The sequence below is a fragment of the Anas platyrhynchos genome, chromosome Z, assembly GCF_047663525.1.
Source record: "Anas platyrhynchos isolate ZD024472 breed Pekin duck chromosome Z, IASCAAS_PekinDuck_T2T, whole genome shotgun sequence".
In the NCBI taxonomy this organism is placed as follows: domain Eukaryota; kingdom Metazoa; phylum Chordata; class Aves; order Anseriformes; family Anatidae; genus Anas; species Anas platyrhynchos.
In genome coordinates, this window is record NC_092621.1 from 73,085,172 (window position 1) to 73,104,914 (window position 19,743).

General features: G+C 39.3%; 1 protein-coding gene across 1 annotated transcript; it reads left to right on the plus strand.

Moving 5' to 3' along the window:
- Window positions 1-18,065: 18,065 nt before the first annotated feature.
- Window positions 18,066-19,284, plus strand: TUSC1 (tumor suppressor candidate 1). The gene has a single exon (XM_072031301.1). It carries the CDS (start codon window positions 18,157-18,159, stop codon window positions 18,760-18,762), a length of 606 nt encoding a protein of 201 aa, XP_071887402.1. The 5' UTR covers window positions 18,066-18,156; the 3' UTR covers window positions 18,763-19,284.
- Window positions 19,285-19,743: the final 459 nt, after the last annotated feature.

A 19,743-nucleotide genomic window follows, 5' to 3' on the forward strand; every position in this document is an offset into this window, starting at 1 on the left:
ACAGTCTATTACTCTGTAAAAAAGGAAAGTAATTGCATGCTTGGTGCATGGAGTGTTGCTATTGTAACACCAATTGATATCTTCTGCCCCCTGTCTTGTTACCTGCTTTGCTACCATGGGCAATATAATGTCACCAGATATATTTTCATTCAGTAGTGCTGTCTTTTTTCTCCTTTGACATTTTTTTTCTCTCTCTAATTGGAGACTTGTATAATATCCAATATCCTTTTCCTCTTCCCTGGAGCATGAATACAAAGAGACTTTGGGTGACAGAGAAGAAATGCAGCAAAAATCATAAGTATCAGTGTCCTGTTCACACTGTCTTTCCCCTGCACAGTGAGGGAATGGAAAATGAATGGAGCTTCGCTGTTCCACAGTGAGAGTGGAACAAGGCTCAGAGTGTAAGGGTGTAAGAGGAAAAAAAAAAAAAAAAAAAAAGCATCGACCATCTTGCCTTTTTGCCAGTATCTTTTTGGAGGTTTGGGGTGTATTTCTCACTACTCTGGTAGGTATACTCTTCTACCCTGTTGCTTGTGAGTGTGTGTATCAAGGCTTTGGGCACCACCCCCCAGGTTCATTAGTTTAAAGCATGAAGTACTAAGTCACCAACCTGTCAGCAAAGATTTTCCCTCCTTTCCTAGATAGGTGGATCTCATCTCTCCCTTGCAATCTTTATTCATTGAAGTACCTTTCCATAATTATAAAAACTAAACATGTTGAACATGCCAGCCACATAGGTATTAATCTGCAGGATGTGTCAACTTCTGCCCATGCCTCTTCTGACTAGCAAGATAGAATAGAAGACCACCTGGGCCCTCATCCCCGTCACTTCCCCCCCCAGCCCTGGGACAATTTCTGCTTGATCTTGCTCAGGTTATGCTGTACCATATCATTGGTGCCCATATGGAAAAGAAGTGGGGGATAGTAGTCTATGCTTTTTACCAGTTGTGGCAGTCTCTCTGTGACATCCTGAACTGTGATTCCTGGCAAGAAGCAGACTTCTCTCAACTGCATATCAGGCCAGCAGATGGGAGCCTCAGAGCACATCAGTAGTCAGTATGAATTAGTAGCATTTGCTGCTTCCTTCTGGGGCTTTTAACATTTGTAGCTGGTGCTGTTTCATCCTGTGAGTCTTGCTCTTTGATTTCAACCACTGCCAAAACTTCATATTGCTTGTTGGTTGGTACTTAGAGGAAACATACAGAATCATCATCCTATTGCCATGACTTAGCAGAGACCCTGACACCTCCTTTTCCAAGGTGCTATCTGTGACTTGTTGAGATTCTTTTTGTGCTAGTCCTTGAAGGCCAGTGTGCTGGGGTCCTAGTAATTCTCCATGCAATGTCTCAAGTAATACTCTATGTGTTTATTGTTTCTCTTTCCTGATTCAGTGTAACCAGCCAACTTCTTCCTGGAGTTCTTCCATCTGCTGCCTGTGGGACTCCACCAGCACACACCTACCACAGGAGGACCTCCTATCCTCCTCCACCCAGAAGTGTGGACTGCAAAATCTGCAGCCCTCTACCTGGAAAGCAGCTTCCTTGAGAGGAAGCTCTGTCTGGATATACACCTACAGTTATCCCAGGCTGGCCTGGTTAGGAACACAGTTCCTGGCTGCTGCAGGGTACAGTGCTTGCCTGGTCTCAACCACCACACTTCCAAGGGGCTCAGAGCACTGCCTAATCATAGAATCATAGAATATTCCAAATTGGAAGGGACCCGTAAGGATCATCAAGTCCAACTCCTGGCACTACACAGGTCTAACCAAAAATTCAGACCATATGACTAAGAGCACAGTCCAAATGCTTCTTAAATTCTAACAGGCTTAGTGAAGTGACTACATCCCTGGGGAGCCTGTTCCAGTGCATAACAACCCTCTCAGTGAAGAACCTCTTCCTGATGTCCAGCCTGAGTGTCCCCTGTCGCAGCTTGACACTAGTCCCTCAGGTCCTATTACTGGTCACTAAAGAGAATAGATCAGTGCCTGCCCCTCCACTCCCCCTCATGAATAAGCTGTAGACTGTGATGAAGTCTCCCCTCAGCCTCCTTTTTTTCAGGCCGAAAAGATCAGCCATGATAATTCCTGGAGCCCTCCAGCTGTTTGGTAGGCTTGCAGAGACTACAACAGGACAGAGAGACCTTCAAGGCTGCCATCTAAGCGTGGTGGTGAGAGGAGATGATGGCAGCTGGCCTGCTGGCAGAGAGCACCACCTTTCTCCTGCTAGTGGGTGTGCAAATTGCTGCACCACTCCTCCTGTCGTGGCACTCCCTGTCTGCATACCCCATCCATGTTAATGCATTATTCACAGTCAGAGAAATAAAAAAATATAGTTCTGGTGTCTGTATTACTTTAATTTATATACTACAGCTGAAATTATTATGTGTTGTTGTTGTTTGGATGTTTGTTCTTTAGATAAAGTAAATAGCAGTTTCCTTTTTTTAAGTATTTTTCTGTTTCAGTGTAATAGCAAATGCAGCTGGCTTTGCAGATGAAGCTAACAGCAGCGGATCAGTTTGAGTGACTGAAGGTTGGATGGGGATTTGGGCAACTGGTCTAGTGGGAGGTGTCCCTGCCCATGGCAGGGGGGTGGAAATAGATGATCATAGAACCATAGAATGGCTTGGGTTGGAAGGGGCCTTTAAGGTCGTCTAATTCTAAGCCCCCTGCCATAGGCAGGGATACCACCCACTAGATCAGGTTGCTCAGGGCCTCATGTAACCTGGTCTTGGACACCTCCAGAGATGGGGCATCCACAGCTTCTCTGTTCCAGTGCCTCACCACCCTCTGATGGAAGAATTTTCTCCTAACCTTTAATCTAAATCTCCCCTCTTTTAATTTAAAACCATTCCCTCTTGTCCTGCCATTATCTGATTGAGCAAAGAGTCATTCTCCATATTTTTTATAAGACCCCTTTAAGTCCTGAAGAGGCTGCAGTGAGGTCACCCTGGAGCCTTCTCTTCTCTAGGCTGAAGATCTCCAGTTCTGTCAACCTTTCTTCATGGATCTCCTGAGGCCCTGTTACCTGGGTTAAATGCTTTGGCCTGGTTGTCTAGGCCATGCTTCCTGAAGGCAAAGGTTGTTTCTTGATAGGATTTTCCACATAATTCAGTATAAGATTTGTCTTTTTTTTTATTTATTTATTTTTTTCCTTTTTTTTCCTTTTTTTTTTTTTCAGATTGAGGAATGCTGGATCTTTATATGAAAGGGATACAGAACTCTGCAGTTCTACTAAAGAAGTTCCTGAATCTTGTGGTATTAATAACTCAGATTTCTGTCCTAATTGTTTTTGTGCATGAGACAGAAGGTCCAAACTGAATCAGTATTACCTGAAGCAACTGATTTGAAAAAAAAAAAAAAAAAAAAAAAAAAAAGGATTTTCTGAGTTTCTTGAAACTTTTTCCTCTCCAGCATATCAAAAATTTTACATTCCACTTTCAAAAATAAACTGATGAGTCATTATAAGCATAATAGAAAGTGCGGTTACAAAGGATTTTATTGATAACCTAATCTTGAATCCTACCTGTCTGGATGAGTCATCATTTCCCTTTGCTTCTCTCCTACTCTTTCATAACATAAGTGTAGGTATCAGGATATTGTATGAGAAACCATCTTCTGGCAGCTCATTCCAACTCTTTTTTTTTTTTTTTTTTTTAAATGTGCAGAATATCATGTTTTAAATCTAAGGATGCATGATGAAGGGTCAGAAATTCACTTTTCTTCCCAGCCTCAAAGCAATCAGAGTTTTCCTTTAAAGTGGCTCTCATTTTTGGTTCACCCTCTATTGATCCTTTAGGACATAAATTTAAAAGACATTTTTAGACAAAGAGCTATTTAATTGTGTGTTTAGCTAATGAAAATAATCAGGCCCTTAAATTTAACAATATATTTTTGCACAGGATTCACAACAAGGTTGGACATGAGGATTTCATGAAACAGTTTCCTAGTATTTAATTTAAAAGGCTTTGTTTTTTGTTTTGTTTTTTTTTTTGTTCTGTTTTTTTTTTTTTTTCTTCTTTTTCTTACCTATTTTACCTTTTTCTTAGTAGTTCTTACAAGTAAAGACCATGATTGAATTGCGAATTATTTTCAGTGCCTTTGGTTTCTGTCTACTGTTATTATTCTGTTGCATATTACTAAAACGGACTTATGTGTCCAAAATCTCATCCTTTTCTTTACCATATAAATCAGTCTAATAAAACATATATTCTCTCTATATAAATCTTGTCTAGCTTATATCTGCAGACTATTAAAACTATAAAAGCACTACTCAAGATGTGATATTTTCTCCCTTTCCTCCATGTTTTGTTGTTGTTGTTGTTTCTACAATGGCTCTTAAATCTCACTAAAATAATGGTTATTTTATAGAATTAAAAGAGGCGGGAGAATATACAATAATTCCTACGTATTGTAAATTGCATACAACAATATAAAAGAGACAGAGAGACAAAAAATGTACAAAGGAAAGGTATGATTGCTTTTGTTCTTGATCCTTTAACAAAGAAGCAGAAACAAAGTTGTCATGATATCACCACATTTTATTTTCAGAAAAGCAGGACTAACATACATGAAATCATATCTGTTCTCCACTGGGTAATTTCCAAATGAGATTAGAAACCACAGGAAATATATTAATCAAAATAAGACCAAACAAACTAAGACCTAACTATTAATCAAACTAAGAATTTTGTTCCGTTTTTTGTCTCTCTTATACATGTACACACAAAGTAACCATTCACTGACTTTTTGTTTCTTCAAGCATGAACAAGGGAGAAAAAGGTCAAAAATCAGAATATGTATTTTAAAACAGCATACTTGCAATTAGTCTAACAGGAATATAAAGACTGCATTTTTGTGAAGTCAGGTAGACAGGACAATGGATTGCCATTCCTTGTACAACCATTGCCCATTATCAGTTTGGAGAAGACACTTGTATTTTGAGCACAAAGATTCAGTATAGTTGGATAGACATGACTTACAGAAGTGCTTTGAGGCTTTATTTATGTATGTGAGATTTCTTTGATTCTAGAATAACAGATGTTGCATACACGTTTTTCTACAAGGCAGTGCTCCTCTGCTTGCTGCTACTTTGCTTCTGGGGTTTCTTGGCCAGATTCAGTCACAGCAGCTCAGCCCTTTATATTCAAGGGCATGAATCAAAATTTATGGTCACAGAAAGGCACTAACATTAGTGTGAATTCATTTGGGAAAAAAATATCTGACAAAAAAAATATAGATTCAATACTAATACCAGTAGAAGAAAAATATAATGCTTTTCTTTAGGGCTCCAAAGTGCTTCCTTTTAAGGATAACCATCCTTAAAGGACTTATGCCAGTGAATGACTTATGCCATCAATTGTGTACATACCAGGTATCCGAGATGTGTACTCTCTATTACCAAATTCAGCTAGAACCCCAGATTCTTCAGGAAAACCAGAATATTGTTACAGTTTTTTTCATTTCAGGCTGGCAGTGGAAGCATTTATTCAAAAGTTTATGGTACCTACCCTATATTTCTGCCTGTTGCTACTAATGAAATCAGTTAGGTATCTAAATATTTTCCACTGTCTGATACATCATGAGAATTTAATGTAGAACTTCCAGTCCCTCAAATACCTAAGAAATTCCTCAGTAAAACTTTAATGTAAGGAGATTCAGTTGATGGACTGGAGGACTTTAGGACTTTGGGAAACCACAAGAAGAAAACAAAAAATATGCCAAGTGCCAATTATTTTCTGGTGAAGAGAGACATAAATACCAAAAGCTCTGAAAGACAGAAGTGATTTTCAGCTGAAGGGATCCTTGTCTACTCATGTTCTTTGTGAAACCTATACACAGGCTTCAGAAAAGTAGCCAAAGACATCAAGCATAAGCTAAACAGGTTTTCTATATTCAAAGTGGATCCAAGGTTGAAGTGATTAAAGTAATATTCTTTAATAGAGGTAGATTCTCTACTCTTCAGTATCTGTAACTTCCTTAGAAATGGAGAACTCATTTAAGTTTGAACTTTTTTTGTTTGTTTGTTTGTTTTTTCCCCAGGCATATACAGAAGCCTGAAATAAAATCACAACCAACTGCGACAGTTTGCTGTACCTACAAAAGTATATAAGCATACTAGAAACTGTTAGTCAAATTAGGATTTTGCACATTACCCATAGCTTCTAGAATAATCCCAGTGCAAACAATCTGTAAAGCAGAGCTTAATTTAACAGAACATCCGTGACACCTGGGCAATCAATATTTGAATTACTGAAACAATTACTTTATTGATTAGCATTTCTATGATCTGATGGTCTTCCAGTCCATAGGTGGTCAGAATCAAGGGCTGTCTTGACACTCCGTCCTCTTTTATATATGGTGAATATAGATCCTGTCTTAAGCTTTTTTTTTTTTTTTTTTTTTTTATAAACTTACTGTATAGCTGGACATGTAATAATACCTATTCTTATCTAATTTTGGCCTCATAAATTTGCTAAATTTGTGATTAAGAAAATTTGTAGCAATCAAACCATTACAATCAAGCAAAGAAAAAAACAAAAACAAAAACAAATCCAAACCAAAAAATAAAAATAAATAAAATAAAACACCCAACATTCCATTCCTTCTTCGTGCACAGATGGGTAACTTTTCATTTAATTATATTTTTATACAAATAATTGTCAAACAAACATTTTAGCTATCAGAGTTTTAGTTATACAGTCGCATTTATTTATGCCACGAAGGCCAAACTTTAATTCTACACAGCAATTGATGATCACAATGAAGATAAATTGGACCAATCTCAAAGAGTGGCTAATGCCATGTGATTAGAGAACCACATAGATAACTGTGTCATTACAAATTTTGCCACCTTATTCCCTGCTGACCTATGCAGATCAATGAATATTGTTAAAGACAAGATCTAGCACAGATTTCTGAGGTTTAAATCTAACCCTTAGATACGATGAAAAATGACCTTTTGATCCAGCTGTCTGTTTTCTATGTTTTAGTTTGTGATCCAAGATAATTTTTCTGTCTCACTGAATACTGATAGTACCTCAGCAACTAAATATTGACAAAGTAAATAGTTTCTGAGAAATTTGTAGAAAAAATAATTTTCCTTGTAAGACATGATGCTACTTAATTTTTGTAATTACTTGATATTCTACTGTTCTAAGATTTTAAGTATCTTTCCAACTGGACTGCTCAGGTTATCTATGTCTTACTTGATTATAAGTCTTTGATCCAGCTACTAAGCACTGTATAATTCAAATATGCAGAAAGCATTTTGAAAAATTTACTTGCCTCTGGGTCTTTGGAACAATAACTGTTTTAAATATATTATAATTCTGGATATAACATGATTCTATTCTGTGATTCTGTGAGCATCATCTGAATTAACACCTCAGTCTTGCTCAAGACAAAATTAAAAATAGCCTCTCTTTTTTTGGTCAACTCTTGTAATTAGATTTTCTCATTCTCTTTTTTAATGAGATTTTCAAGTGTTATGATTTTTTTTTTTCTTTTCATAATGCAATCAAATATTTTGTTAAGTGAACATCACAGTGTTAAATTTTATTGCCTTTCCATTTTGTCTGTGTCAGTTCTCACAATTAGTAATTGTCTTATTCATCCTGTAAGGACAAAGAATATTTCCCGCACAGTAGGCTGGGATTTCCATTCAGATGAAGACTTCTGATGAGGACTCCTTTTCAGAGTTTTGTCTTTTTAAATACTATCAACTGCTCTAAATTTTAGTTGAATAGCACAACACAACAACATACAAAACATACATATAACAAAATACAACAACAAATATAGCAAAATACAACAACAAATATATTCCAGCGATATAGCTGGAATTGATACTAAAAATTTGACAGACTGATCAGAAGAGCCATATTATCCATAATACAGAAGTACAGTTTTGGATTACATTGCTCCTCAATCTTCCATTATATTAAGGCTATATTAAGGACTAGTGAATAAGTAAATTTAAGATATATAGGGAAATTCTGGTCTACTATAAAATGAACAAATAAAGGAAATTATTGACAAATTTGCATGTGACTGAGAAATACTAGTACTAATTTTAAAAGGTGAAATGGAGCTACACCTGATTGTATATTTCAGTGGGATAGTCCTTAATTTTTAATAATAATAATAAAAAAAGCAATACTTAATTTCATGGGATCAGGACTGACTTTTATGTACAAATATTTATACACACATTCACACACATATACATATCTGTATATTCTAACTCATTTATTAACAGCAATAAATACTGCACTCTATCATGAAAAACAAACAGACAAAAAACCACCAAACATAAGTGGGAATTTGACAATCACACTATCATTAAAGACCTAAAGACTTACAATTTAAAATTGTCTAGTTCAACATGTGCCCTAGAATTCTGAAGTTCTGAATGTTTAAAACTAGTATTTTCTAGAAATAGATTAGACAGGGCTACAATAATTTTAGACCACTTTTCCTCTATGTATCTTTGCAAGTGTCTAATGTTCTAGGCCTCTGTAATTACCTTTAATTTTTGTGAACAGCTGGTGTACGGACATAAACTTTATATAAATTGGTCCACTTACATTACTTGGAAAGTGAATAGGGGACTAATAGCTGTTTCTAATTCTAATCCCAGCAGATTTAAAAAGTGCCATATGTTTGACTGACAAGAAACTGACTACTTCTCTCTTAACTGTTTCTACTGTGACTAATGTGTGCATTAGCAGCAGTGTTGGGGACAAAGGATTAAAGAAAGAAGGGACACAGGAGCCAGCTTATGTTGAAAGGTCATTCTCTTCAAAAGATTTATTTATTTATTTATTTCTGCAAAATATAATCTACAGATAGCCACTGTTCAGATGAAAGCAGCTGTGAATCTGCAGACTTAACATACAAACTTTGCACTTCCAATTACCCAGCCCCATTAAAAGATGCAAAGAATGTAAAGATTTTTACAAATCAATTTAAAGCTATCGATATCCTCATCATTTGTATATTGTGCATTTAAAAATGTGAGGAAAGCAGTAACCTTTTTTAAGGCAGATGGAATAGGAAGCGGTGTTAGCAATTTTGAAGTAAGCGTGAATTCAGAAGGAAAATAAATTTATGTCAAAACTGTTCAGGTAAGCATCGAGATTCTGATTCTTGTTGCATAAAGGAATGTAAAGCATCAGGCAAACCTGCAATGGAAGTTCTAAGTGCAATGAAATTCCATGATAGCAGCTATTGGTCTCAGTTCCATAGCACAAAATTTGCACACTTTGCAATGAACGTTAATGGTTTTGACTTTTTCTTAATTCTTTTCAGGAATAAATGGAAAGGCATGCATTTTGTGAGTAACTTTGTTTGCAGAAAAGAAAGTGGAGTTTGCTTCCTAGTTTTGTGTTTGTTGTACTGAATGCTGATGTTAACAAAAAAAAAAAAAAAAAAAAAGTAATCACAACATTCATAGAATCACAGAATCATAGAATCATTAAGGTTGGAAAAGACCTCCAAGATCATCTGGCCCAACCATCACCCTACCACCAATGTCACCCACTAAACCACATCCCTAAGCACCACGTCCAACCTTCCCTTGAACACCCCCAGGGATGGTGACTCCACCACCTCCCTGGGCAACCTGTTCCCATTGTCCAAACATTGCTCTCATTGTCCCCACACTGAGATTTCTGGATAGTACTATCCAGCAACTAGCAACTTTGGCAAGCTAAAAGCAACATATTTAGAATTTTTTAAACAGATGGACTGGTCTTTAAAAGCAGGAAGCTGGTTTGAAAGGATAGCTGCCCTATTTAAAATCTCACAGGAAAAGAGATCTATTTAACCCTGTTATTTTTGTGTGACCCACAGAAAATTGTGATCTTTAAAGAGACACAGAAGTCAGATACATGCTGCTGTCAACAATTCAATGGAAACTGGGTGTCCAACTTCTGTTTTTTTTTGTTGTTTGTTTGTTTGTTTGTTTTTGTTTTTGTTTTTTTAACTATTACTTCTTTCGGTTCCACAATATTTTTGTTCTTTTAAATACAGCTTGGAGCACCTTATATCATTTATTTATTTATTTATTTATTTACGCGAATTGCCTGACTATGGAGAAACAGAATAAAGACACCCTGAGATCCATCAGACAGTATACTGATGCTTGATATGATATGGATATACTTGATTGTCTCTGAACCACTTTGAACCTAGATAGGTGATTTGTCTGTTATACAGAAAATAGAAAACCTATTATTTTCACCTTAAAGACACCTTAAAGAGAAGAGACTACTACAATAGACAGTCAAACTCTTCTTAATGGAAGTTGCTTGCCAATATCAATAGGATCACCTGTTAACAATTAGTTGTAAAACATAATTAGGTATTAATCCCATGGTGTTAGTCTGAAGGTGTAAGGCCCAAGGGCACAGCAAATAATATCATAATTTGGGAATCAATTATGTAGGCCTTTGAATTATGTCTCTTTAGCAATTACAACTTGAGCAATCTCACCAAGTGTATCAAAGCTGGAGAACTGAAAGATAAACCAAAGTGTAATTATTTATATTACAACCAACTTCCCCCCTTTCCTCACCCCCATTAAGAAAACCTTTGTTCCTACTTATTGCTGTGCTCCTACATCCTGCTCTCATGACACACACAGGAGAATGAGCTGTATTACAGATGAAGCTCTGCATTGCTAGTATGCAGCAACTATTTATAAAAGATTTCAGCACCTGCTGCCATAGAACTGTTCCAATCTTTAGTCTCTGTGCTCTGCAAAAATATTTCTAAGTTAATGTATGTCCTGGACAAATGATGTTATAGAACATGTGTTTCAGATATAATTTCTGTCAGCTCAGTGAAAACTGAAATGGACTTCCTGGATCTGGAAGTCCTGATTCTGGCCACTTCTGAGTGAAAAGGGCAAAGCTACTGTACTATCCTCTACATGCTACCCTACTCTAATACTTTCAATAAGTAAACTGCTAGCAATGCACTAGGAGAAGTTTGGATTCAGACACTAACTACACTTTCTTTTGAGACTTCCAGCTTTTCAGTCGATAGCTTTTATATCCTGTACCTAAATGTTTTGGATCAAACAAGTAGGAAAAAAGATAGGGTCTAGTAGATTGCTCTAGCTGGGAAGAAAACTACTGATGAAAGCCAGCTATCTTCTATGTATTTTTAAATTATACATAAGTTTCTGTTTCCTTAGGAAACAAGGAATGAAACTACAGAGGCAATGTCCTCCATAATATATAATATCCTACAAACTCCAGACTATCATTGCCATTCTTTTGTACTGACATTTACGTATGAATTCTGTTCTCCTTCTGTTGATAGAAACTCCGTGCTTGAACTTGTGGACAAAGATAAAACATCTCTTACTACCTCTTAGCAGCTGTATGTATATTGGTAGATTTCACTTTACCACAAGCCACTTCTACAGTAATTACTTTTCTTTATCATTTTAGCATGCACCATAGAATAATCTAGATTTAGCAGAATGGCTAAAGGAGGTACATAGTCTGACACAATTTTCAGTGTATTTATAACTATCAATAGTAAACCTTGGAAACAGTTTCACTTAATTTTCTTGCAATTATAGATTCTGCTGCTGCAAGCTTTCACTTTTTTCTTCAAAATGACAATGGACTGATACAAGGCTGAAGCATGCCCTTCTGAAATACATCCTGTTTTGTCTTCCTTATTTGTTGAATCACTGTCTTTGGATATCAGTTCTGTGTTGGACCTGCTAGGTTAGTCTATTTGTTTCTTGAGGAGAGAAATACCAGATCCTTAACCAGAAAGTCTCTTAGACTGCATCTGAGGGACCACATAGAAATGTAAACTAAAGGTGCAAAACAAAGACTAGAAAGTCATGACCATACTCCCTCATATTTTTTTCTCCTCTCCAGCATCTACTAAATCTACAGGTTTGTAGATTTAGGCAGCTGTCGCACATTTCCATTTTGACATGTGTAACATCAGAGTGGTGGTTGTGGTGGTTTTGCACCATCCATCTCCCTCACTCCCCCTCCTCAGAAGGACAGGGGGAGAAAATATGATGGTATCTGCAGGGTTGTTCTTTTCACATTCGTTCAACCCCTTCTCCCAACTGCTGTTGCAGAGCGTTTTCTATCCTTCCCTAAATGTGCTCTCACAAAGGCATGACCAGTGCTGCTCATTGGTTCAGCTTTGGCCAGCAAGTGGGTGCCTTTCAGAGCTGGCTGAAATTAGCTTATATCTGACATGGGGCAGCTCCTGTTTTTTTCTCACAGAGATCACCTTGCTACCAATACCATGCCATATAAACTGCAACACCTTTTATAAACAAAATTTAGCTCATGACATTAGGTTTCAAGATATATTTTCTACATTTCTCATTTCTGCTGGAAAATTAGCCATCCATAAATGCAAGATGCTTATCTCATTCATTACTTCAATAGTCCAGGCTTCTTGCTTTAATTTGAAGAGTCCAATTTCAAACTCATTTTTCTAATCTTCCTGTCCTCCCCACCCCTCGTCTTTTCTTTTATCTTCTCTTGTCCTTTTCCTCAACTACTTGAGACCTCAACTACTACCTGTAATAAGGCGGTTTACTTTTGTCTCATAATCCTTATTTATTTAATCCAATCATCATAACTGTCTGAGTTTCAGTTTATTGTTCCTATGCAATTCACAGATTTATTCTTCAAAGACCCGAGCAATACAGGTTCAAAGGCCAATCTGTTAAGCCTCACTCTAAACAAAGATTGAGGGCTGACCTACATATCAATAAGCTTTGTCCTTTAGCACGGTGCTTCTCTTTCATGGAATACGGAATTCTATTTTCATCTTCTTACACAAACAGAATCCCACATGCACATACAGCACACATAGACAGAGACACACACAGACATATACACAAACTTAACTTTGTTCAGAAAAATGGTATGAAGCTGAGTTTGTTGCATGTTCCTGCTTTTACTATTTTACCCAGCCTGAAACTGTTAATACACCATTCTCTTTTCTCTCTAGTAAGGCATGTACAGCTCTGCAATCAGCTTCACTACTAGTCTACTAGTCTTATCCAAAGTATTTTGGGAGTGTTTTGTTTGTTTGTTTGTTTGTTTGTTTGTTTGTTTTTTCCCATAGCCATATAAATCCTATTTGAAATCGGGAAGACAAGTTTCCTTGAATATATCTCAGTTCTTCTTATGGCAAAGAATGGATAGGATTAAATGATCCTGTCAAACAGAGATACTGGTATCAGATGGCTTTTAATATTGCTTCTTACAGGAACAGAATAAATAAATGCAATCAATAGTACCTATTCTTACCTCTCCAGTAATTATTTCATTAAAGTCATATTTAAGCTGTCAAGTATCAATAAAAACTGCTGATTGCAACTAGTAAGTCTATTTGGTGGTGATAAACTATGCCCACTGAGGGTTTTGAAATGAATATTATCAGTAACAGCAACTCTATGCACATTTTATAAAACTTCTCAACATAGTAAACTAATAAAGATTAAAGTATAAGGAAGGAGCAACTCAGACCACAGGTCTAATTTAATAAACAAAGATTGGCAAGCCACCTAAGTAGTAAATACCCTGTGGGTATATATGCAAAGACACCCACCCCATTCCAAAGAGGTGGACTTACATAATTCACAAAGCATCAGTTCTTTCAAGGATGACAAGACAACATCTAACATGCCATGTTTCTCAACACTACCAACAGTCAAGAAAGGATGACAATTTAAATGCAATGCCTAAGGCAGGTTGGCAATGATGCAAGTAAATTATCTTCCAAACCCTCTTCCTCTTCCCAACACCGCACTGAAAATCTTCAGTTGCAGAGGCTGCTTCTGATCTTATTTGCTCTAGGTTCACAGTACTATACTTCCATTGACTTTGACAGCGGCATTCCTGCTTTACATCAGTGGAAAGAGCTAAGAATAAAGCTCTACATTCAGTCTTGAATTCAGAGTGCATTTTCTCACTAGAGAATAGATATGCCCTTTCTTTTACCCAGGCAAATTTACAAAGGTGCTACAGGTGACATTACAATCTTTATCAAAACTTTTTTTTTTTTTCCCCACATAGTCATTAGCTCAGAATCATGACTGAATTTCCTTTGGATTGTGTAAAACAAACTATGGAAACCAATTAAAAAGGTCAGCAGTGGCAAGACCATCAGAATTATACTCATCATGTTGTTACAGATTTCCCCTTAGCATGACACAAATGTCCACCCATATCTCTAAGGAGATTTTTCTTTAAACTAAGGTTTATTTAATTCTGTTGCACTAAAAAGTAAAGATGGGAGGTGAAATCATTCCAGAGGGAATGGGATTATTTCCACTCAATCTCAAAAAAGAATCATATGTTGATTTACATTTTCCTACATTATTTCCAGGACTACTACTGTTGCACTCCATATTGCTTTCTTCAGTGATGTCAAACCTAAATCTTGGTAGAGGCCATGTTGCAATCCTTATGCTGGAGAATAAAAGTAGATGAATACACTTCTCATGCTACACTGAACTCCATGTTATTATCAGGAAATCATACAGGGTAAAGTAAACCCTTTGTATTTTAAATGTGCTTTCTGGTCATCATTTATTAACTATCACATTGTGTCTTTTAGTGTTGTTCAGATGGGAGGCATGTTCCTCTTTAAAGTTATCACTATTTCCCTTTCTTCTTCTTTTGTATTACTCTCTCATCTTCGCTACTTTTCTTTTCCTGATTGTTTTTCTTTTCATTATTCTGGATCTCTTTCATAGGTATTGTTTTCAAAAGTACACATCACTAGGATTTTACACTATTCTGTCCACAGAAATGCAATCAGTGACACAATTAACACCAGTATTTCACATGCACCAGAGAACTCTCGAAATACAATCCATTCCAATGAGACTGGATATCCTTTCCAGGTATGTCTCCTCCAGGCTTTTTTTTCAGGCTGAGCTATGAAGAAAACCTACATATTAGCTAACCATCATCTGCCTTTGGAAAGCTCAGAACCTGACAGCTAGAAACACTCTCTTTTGTTACTGCATGTTTAGATTCTTTAAAATGTGATTTTATAAACACAATGAAACAGCCCAAATGGGTCTTTCAACTGGAAAGATGACATCACTGAACCATGCTAATTTGAAGGTACTTACCACCTCAGTTTAAAAGCTACTGTATTCCCGACTGTGTTTTTAATCTTGCTGCTCGCTAACTTTTGGGTGACACTGCTTCACATGTACATAGCAAGGCTCTTACTTTCAGGACAACCCAAAATGTCTGTCTCAGAATCCTGAGAGCTTTTCAAAGTTCTGACTTTGAATCAAAGTTCGAGCCTGAAAGCCATACTGCAGTGGTTGCACCAGAACAAATTATCTACATCAATTTCTCAAAAGTTCATGTGAAGAATAACTACATACACTTCATGGCAATGCATATAGCTGAAGGTAGAATCAATGGGACATTCCTTTACTTTTGTGATATGTCCTCAAGACTAGAATGGTACAAATGGGCCACTAAGAGCAGAAAAGGAGTTTGTAAACTGAAATAAGCTCACTTTGAGCATAACTTTTTGTATAACCTCTTTTAAGAACCACAGAGACAAAAAGCCCTTTGTAACTCTACAAGCTGCTGAGCTGTTCTGAATTCCTTTCAGTTCAAAAATATTAACCTGATGTCCCAAGCTGTGAAAGGAATGATGGCACAAACAGTTTTTATTTTTATTGTATTTACTACAGAGTCATTTTCCTGGCGTGGTTGGATAAGGAGCAAAATCAATGTCAGGCGATGTTTTACAAGTATTGTCACTTTCACTTCACATCCAAGCTGATTTGGTGCCATTAAGTAAAAAGAAGTCTTTAATCCATAACATTTTTTCTACTTTTTTTTTTATTATTATTATTAATTTTTTTTTTATTTTTCCATTTAAAATAGTATCCTTCACAGGCGTTCTGTGAGCAGAAAATCCTTGGATTAAAAATGGAAGACTGGTAAGGAGAATTGTAAATACTCTCAAGTGATTTTGCAGATGGAAATATGCAAAGTCTGGGGAGCAGCAATGTAGAAAAACATAAATTATGCCTGCTGCTCTTTGTATTCTGTCTGTTTGGCAAGTGCATAGATAACACAGGCGTTTGGTAGACTTGGAGGTTCCCTGTTAGATGTGCTTGAGCTCCTGGCCTTGGTACAGAGATCAAAGAAGCACAGGGAGGATCTCAGCATGTTTGTAAAAACAGCCTGTGTAACCCCTTGATAAAAACAGCTGAAATGATCAGGCCAGTGATCTCCTAGCATTGGTCTCTGTTTGGTGGCCCCTGCATCCCTGCTTGTGTGCCTCCTGTGTTTCTTTGGGGATACCCTGGTTGGTGAGGCAAAGAGAGTAAATCTACTCTGCATTTTGGCTGCGAGGATGTGGTTATTCCTGCTGCCTGCCTATACTGACTCTTACAACTGGACAATTACTTAAGACTTCTCTGGTAACTTCACTGTCTTCAATGATCTGTGCAGTCAAGAGTCATCCTATCTCACAACTGAAGTTTGTCTCTGGTGATTTATCTTCTTTCTCCAATCACTACCTGCTGTCATTACCTTTTACCTGAGAATACCAAATTAGTGTTTAAACATTGCCTACAGAATATGAAATGCAGTAAATTCACCTCTGAAATGTGGGCATAGTTTTAATAGGAATACAGCCTATGAATTTGTATGCTTGCATACATGCATGTAATTGATGGAGTTCACAAAGATACACGAAAAACTGACATAGGTGAATATAAATCTAAAGTCATAATATAACATAATATAACCAGACTTAAGGAACCATCAGCTTCAATTCAAAGTTGAAGGCACTGTTAAAGACAATCAAGCTAATTTACTGGTCATCAAGAGCTCAAAATGTATATTATCATATGCAGTGTTTCTCAGGGGTACAATGTATTGTCCAGATTCCCAAGCACTAAAGAATCTCAGCACTCTTCTGGATTTGGCCTACAGCTCAGTATAAAGTTTTATGGGCATTTATGGGCTTTGTCCAAAGTAGCAACAGTAAAAACTCACTCACTAATAAGCAGGTATTAACTTGTTTTTTTTTAATGCAAAACCAGTTTAGTCACATATGTGTATTGTGTGGGATTACAGTAATACCCTCAGCCAACCTCTTTTGGAAGCTGGTTTAGCACAGGAAATAGTTGTTATAAATTATTTTTGACTGATCAGCAGGCACAGTTAAACTGCAGTAATACCACGATCACATCTGCTCAACAGTGATTTGATGTTTATTTTCTAAACTTTAGAAGTATACATTTATTAGAGCTGATAAGGTTCTGAAAATAATTATTACAATTACTGTGATGTATTGTTTGCTGGAACTTCAAATGCATGTTCCATAACCTTTAAACTTTCAGTTGGTCATTAGTGAAACATTAGATTAAGGCATTCTGTACTTTAAGTAAAGCAGGCCCAGCTCATGAACAGCTTATGACCTGAAGTGCAAAAAAGTAAGCAGAGGTCATCAGCGGTATGTACTGAATAGGCATGGTAATCCCAACGGGACTGCTTAATTTGGAGGTCTTTTCCAATCTTAATGATTATATAAGTCTGTGAACTGTGCAGACACCTACACATACGAGTATGTAAAGAAGGGTGACAATTTTAGAGCTCTCATGATTTCCCCGTTGTCAAATGACATGGGTATGGACCCCTCTACACCCTTTCGTTGGTTTTTTTTTGGAAACCATGTGTGTGTGAGTTTATAGCACATGATTTTGTGATCCATGAGCAGGAAGAGCGATTCACACACAAGCACACGACCTATACGTGCTTACCTCTTGCATTTTCTCCTCAAGCCCTGCCAACAGGATGGACTCAATGACACTTATAAGGCCATGTCTTTGTTTAACAACCCCTTCTGACACTTAACGTCGCCACCCCCGCCTCACCGGGCACCGCCCCAAAATGGCGGCGGCGTCCCGCACCGGCTGTTCCCCCGCGGGCCTCCCCCCCCCCCTCCCTCCGGCGGGCGGCAGGGCCCCGCCCCCCCCGCTTTGCATCGCGCGGCGCCGGCGCCCCGCACCCCTCCCTCCCTCCCTCCCCTCCCCTCCCTCCTCCACCGGCGGCGGCGGCGGGCTCGGCGGCGGCAGCGGGGCGTGCAGGCGGGCTGCGGGAACGGCACGGATGAGGCGCATGCGCGCCGTGGACGGGCGCTGGGGCTGTAGCGGCTCGGCGCGGAGAGCCCGGGCGGGGCTGGGGGCCGGGACCGGGGCCGCCGCCACCGGGAGCGGCAGGGGGGTCGTCGTCGTCGGTGGCGGCGGCGTTGGGGCGGAGGAGGGCTCCGCGCTGTGCCAGGAGGGCTGGCGGGGCCAGTCGCGGGGCTCGGTGCAGCAGCTGGCGGAGCGCTACGCGGACCTGGCGGCCAGCCACAGCGAGGCGCTGCGGCAGCGGGAGGAGCGCGAGTGGCACAACGCGCGGCTGCGGCAGGAGAACGCCCGGCTGCGGCTGGAGAACCGCCGGCTCCGCCGCGAGAACCGCTGCCTCTTCAGGCAGGCCCTGCTCGGGCCCGAGCCGCGGGACCCCCGGCAAGGGGAGGCGGAGGAGCTGCGCGCCCAGCTGGGACGGCTGCAGGAGAGGCACCGCCGCGCCCTGCAGCAGCTGCGGCGCTGCCGGGCCGAGGGCGGGGCGGAGGACGGCGAGCTGGAGGAGCTGCTGCTGCGGGAGGAGGAGGGCGACGAGCGGCCGCCGGCCCCCCTGGAGAAGAGGGGGCTGGTGGTGGAGCCCGTGTAGCCGGCCCCTTGGGGAGGGGGGGGAGCCCCTGCCCCGGGGTGTGCTCTGCGCCCTTCCTCCGCCCACAGGGCACGGCGCGGAGGCGGAGGAGATGTGGACCGAGGATGGAGGGGGAGGAGTGCTGCTGCTGTGGAGGAGGGAGCCGCGAGGAAGCGAGCGCTTGGCCGCGCAGCACCGCGCTGTGCTCTCCTAGGGGATCCGCTGCCGGCCGCTCGTTGCGTCAGCGAGCCTCGGTAGCCGGAGAGGCCGCCTGAAAGATGCCTGGCGGCTGCTCTGTGTCCTGTGTGCGTCTGTGCTAAAACGGGGAGGGGTGGGGGAAGCTTGCAAGCTTCTGGGCCGGCACTCTGGTGCGAGGTTGGTGATCCCTCGAACACTGAATTGTCTGGACGTTGAGTCAAAAGCAGTACCCGCTGTCTTTAAGGATGGACTGTGTTCACCCTCATGTTCAATATTGGTTTGTATTTTGCACTTTTCACTTAAAATGGCATAAAATTCATGATAATAAAAGCGTGGCATGCCAAGCGACCGTCTCAAGTGTGATTTGTAACAGGCAGTTACTTTGAAATTACAGGTGAAACACCAGTCACACCTTTGTAACACAGTTCCTCTAAGCACATGACATTTAGTTATTTTTCAGACCTCTTTTCCTTAATAAAACCAGTTTGCAAACAAGCCTTGTGAGGAACTGACACTGCAGTTTGTTTCGTGGTATTCCTTCATTATTGTTTTTCATCATTTAAGAGCTGGATGATGTCTTCAGGTTTGGTGTTAGTTCCTTTTTATCTTTAAATAACCAAGCTCTATTTTAGTTCAATGTAATGTTAAAAGGTTTAAATGCCATCCTAAGGATTTTTGGATATAACTTGAACACTGTAGTTGTTACTCCTTTGCATAACATCTGTGTAAGCTTCTAATCAGAAAGTGCTGTAGCACTTGTTAACTTGTTCCATCCGTTTCGATCTGCAGCATCAAAAAATGTGT